The sequence below is a fragment of the Wallemia ichthyophaga genome (genome assembly GCF_000400465.1).
Source record: "Wallemia ichthyophaga EXF-994 unplaced genomic scaffold scaffold46, whole genome shotgun sequence".
Classification (NCBI taxonomy): domain Eukaryota; kingdom Fungi; phylum Basidiomycota; class Wallemiomycetes; order Wallemiales; family Wallemiaceae; genus Wallemia; species Wallemia ichthyophaga.
Genome location: NW_008806317.1, coordinates 1 through 4,172, shown reverse-complemented (window position 1 = coordinate 4,172; position 4,172 = coordinate 1). Strand labels below are relative to the sequence as shown.

The following is a 4,172-nucleotide window of genomic DNA, read 5'->3' as shown; positions in this document are numbered from 1 at the left end:
GCAGGGTGCAATATGGAACGCTAGGGATCTAAATTTGTTAATATCATATTCTTGTCCGCCAGGAATACTAATTTTAGGATACTGGAAGTCGTGAATCACTATCTGAGAGAGATGTGATCTTGGAGAATTACAAGTTGGTGAATATTGTGTGGAGGATTGAGATATGGATGTATTTGGAATGCTCGAAAGTCCACAGGAATAATTTTTGGGTTAGATTGTATAGATTGTCAGTATTTGACATCGCTGTTTTGATCTTCGGACTTTCTTAGGTCTTCCAGCAAGCTTAATGATATAGACGGATTAGTAATTGAATTGATAGGCTGGCAAAAAATGCAAATAACTGAAATGCCAAAACTTCACATTTCGCAGCTGGTTCTCGAAAAGAAGGCTGCTCGTCTTCTCGGAATAGCAGATATGACAAAGACGATGACAGCGATTGCAAGGCTCGCTGAATTGCACTTAAAAAGCTTATATGCGATTTGATCTATTCAAGATTATTAGTTAAATTAGTCTCATTCTGTCACGCCCTATCCGCAACTGGATTTGGCACAACGAACTGGAAAGTGTGATCGATAGAGCAAACGAATCAATGCGAAGATTTATATACAATTATTACGAAAGATTTCACACTAAGCGAAGTCGTTGAGGAGTACAGGGATTGTGATGTCCGCGTCACTGAACTCAATCGGGGTATAGGGCGCTTTACCGTTAGCTCTCAGCTTGTAGTAGTCTGGCGCTTCTGGGAAGGATTCTGGTCCTTGAGCTAACGCGTAAGCCATTCCGTTGTTCTGGTGCTCCAGGATGTGACAGTGGAGGAGGACTGCAGCTGCAATGGCGCCCTCGTAACGAACAACCATCCAGGAGAAGTCATCTGGAGGAGCTGCTATTGTCAACCATCCGTCTCGAAGCGGTGGCGAGTCCCATGTGATCGGTAATCCAGCTGCTTCAGCTTCCGGTACGGACGAGAAGTTGAATGGACCAATACCGGCACCCAAAACATACACAGGCTCCTTTTATCTGGTCAGTAAAGCTTGTGAATAACACTCTCAACTCACGAAGTGCTTGTGGATTGGATGTCTTGGGTTTCCAGGAGCAGTTTGATGTACAATGTCGACCACAGACCCAGCAGGATATTCGGCAATGGAGAAGTTCAAGTCCAGGTAGTAATCTGGATTCATCAGCACCGGTGGCTGAGACATTTCTAGCAGTGGATTGTACAGTTCACCCGCGACTTCCCAAAACAAGGTACCCGAGGCGTTGAAGTCGAGTCTAAGAAGTACGTCAGCTGCCTCGCCTGCTTTTGGTACGAGGGAGTTTGGCCAAGAGCGAAGAGCTAGATTGTCCATAATACGGGTCTCGTTCGAAACTGCGATACCCGCGTAATCGATGAAAGGCTGAGATTTAGGAAGTGCTGGGAAACCAGTCTCTTGCGTGTATTCTATTGATGCTGCCTTATCCAGTCCGTATTTAACAATCGCATATCCGGAGATAACCTGTGGGTCTTGGTATGCTGCAACTCTCATGACATATTCACCAGGCTTGTCGAGCCTGAACGCGATACCGAGACGGTTTGAAACACCTATTATGAAAGCATCGTTGACTATTGGCTCGTGGAAGTTGCCATCTGCTGCGAAAGTAAATACTTCATGCTCATCAACAGATACGATCAGATCCCAGTGCTCGGCGTGATTGAGGAAGTGGATAACACCCCAGCCATCTTCATAGTTGAACTCGAACACAGGTGGTTCAGTGTTGGTTTCGTTGCAGTTGTACCAGATGTCGTCGTCAAAGAGGCCAGTGGTGTTGGTAATGACGTTTGGATTAAGACAGCCCTTGTCGGTGGTGGTGTCTGATCCCGTGAGAGTCTGAAGGTACTCACTGCCAGGGCAGTTCTGACGACCGACATTGTTGATGGTAATGGCGTCGAAGCAGAGGAATCCAAATGCCCAATCGAACGTGGCTACCTTCTTCTCCTCGGTAGGCATCACCGAGTAGTCGCTCAAGCTAATGATGGTTGGGTTGTCGTTCATTGCCTCCAGCGTCGCGATCTCATCTGGGTCGTCGGTGAGAAGTCCAAATGGCTTAGGACGGTTAGGAGCTGGTCTGACGTAGAATGGGAAAGTCTGACCGTCAGCGTATAGCTCTCGAAGATGCGAATGGCCCCAGTATAACCCATGCTGCTCAAGAACACGGGTTCGGTATATGAAACGTTTGTTTTGAGGGATTGCTCCTTGGTTTACACCCGGAACACCATCAGACCATGGTGTGAGTTGTTGTAAAAGTCCGTGCAAGTGAATGGTCGTCTCCTCGAACGCGTAGTTGTCGAAGATGAACTGAACCTCGTCACCCTCGTTGAAGATGATTGCTTCACCGTAAGGCTGATCATTGAGAGCGTAATGGAAGCGTGGTTGGCCTTCAGTGAGAGATGTACGAACTTCCGTAATGTTGAAGTAGAATGTCTTGAGTTCGCCACCTAAATCGTCGCCTTCAGGTCCAGCGTAAATGTCGAATTTGTCGTGGTCAAAGTTGTAGTCCTTGTCATGGCCTTTCTCACTATTGTGCTTGTAGTGTTCATTGTCGCCTTTTTCATCCTTAACATGATCGTCGTGGACTTCTTCGTGTCTTGCCAAGACGCCACTGTTGTTTTTGTGTTCAAAGGCTAGCTCACTGTTATCTCTAATCTGCAATTTACTGTCAGCAAACATTCCTAGGCTGGCGAGTAAACTCACGTGAGAGGATGAGATGCCTGATGCTGCTGCAAATGCTGTTGCAATGAAGCCCAAAGTCCACAAAATACATAAATGCATCTTCGAATACTTCGAGGGAGCGGATAAAGAGGTGTTTTGGGGGAAAGCAGCTCCTTTATACCCCACGTTTCGCTAATGTGTACCTTAATGTGACTGAAAGCGGACGATAAACAGCGTGAATCCACAAACAGTGAACCAGCATTAAGATGGTTATTTGAATTTGACTGTACGAAGCTCTTTATGCTTGAAACGCGTCCTGAGCTGCTCCTGTTTGCCTCGAATGCAGTTAATTTTGAGCGTGATGGCGAGATATTACTTAGTCACAAATTGTGACTATCACGTCCGCAAAGTCTGATTCTGGGAGAAGCCGCACTTCACTAATCCACCCTGTCTGCACAACTCACCCATCCACTTGCCCTTAGATTAGGGACTGTTTGGCTATGTCGTGCTGTTCTCGCAAACAGACGCAAATAATGCCATTGAGATAGAATTAGATTAGAAATTTATCAAGCACTGGCATTTCGACGTTTTCATGCATATTGCTGCCGTAAGTAATGAATGCGAGATCGGAAGGGCTTACATCAAAGCTTCAAAGGTAAGCAGGCAAAGCAGCAGATAATCAATACGTTACTTACCTTCCTGGGTCTATAACTTTCGCTCCTACTTCTCTCCAAGAACGGTGTCTCAGCTTTTTTTTTTTTTATCGGACATGACTTAGGGTATTTAAGGGGTCAAGTTTGTGCACTTTTCTTGATCATCAACTCTCATCTTGTCAAGCAAATGAAAGTCTCAGTTTTTGCAGCAGTCGTAGTTATCGCTTGTTGGTCTTAGCTTTCGCCAGTTGCTGTCTCTGACGATCACAAACAGCTTGCTCCATGTCGCTCCCAGTAAGCAGCACTGACAGCGTCAGAAAAGCGCAAGCTAGAGGTAAGTACGCTTTCGCGCCAATCAACCTCGCTCACATCACCAGCCATGAGTTCTGTCGAAGCCAGAACGTACAACCAAGATGCCATGGACGCATTCTCAAGACTGGCACCACCCCCTTCGATGGAGTACCCGATCGCCCCTGACGCTGATGCTCCTAATGCTCCGAGTGCTTAGATAGATTTGACGCGTCGCTTGATACCGCATTATCGGCAAATTCGACTCTGACTTTGTGCAATGAATACATTGTGTTCCATACCTTTCTTCTCATCTAAGGCTTGTAAACATATGTGTGCTTTTTGGGGGTTAGGGTGAGCAAGCTCGAATCGCGCGCTGTATGGTTCCTGGGTGACATCAGACACAAGCTTTTCGATAAGATGTGTTCGAGGTTTCTGTACATTTCCACATCAACCTTATGAGTCCTAATTTGTTACCAAACTGACATGATTGTCATGCCAGTTGCGTTTCCTTATCCTGTTACACCAACGCCAATCATTTCAA

At 46.1% G+C, this 4,172-nt stretch overlaps 2 protein-coding genes across 2 annotated transcripts; one reads left to right on the top strand and one right to left on the bottom strand.

Annotated features, from left to right (window-relative positions):
* Window positions 1-629: 629 nt before the first annotated feature.
* On the bottom strand, window positions 630-2,807 carry J056_003535 (Laccase-1; the record flags this gene model as incomplete). The annotated part of the gene is made up of 3 exons (XM_009272232.1): window positions 630-1,010; window positions 1,056-2,681; window positions 2,730-2,807. The coding sequence occupies 3 exons, from the start codon at window positions 2,805-2,807 to the stop codon at window positions 630-632; spliced, it is 2,085 nt and encodes a 694-aa protein (XP_009270507.1).
* Window positions 2,808-3,527: 720 nt separating this feature from the next.
* Window positions 3,528-3,848, top strand: J056_003534 (uncharacterized protein; the record flags this gene model as incomplete). The annotated part of the gene is made up of 3 exons (XM_009272231.1): window positions 3,528-3,567; window positions 3,615-3,674; window positions 3,718-3,848. 3 exons carry the CDS (start codon window positions 3,528-3,530, stop codon window positions 3,846-3,848), a joined length of 231 nt encoding a protein of 76 aa, XP_009270506.1.
* Between the last annotated feature and the right edge of the window lie 324 nt (window positions 3,849-4,172).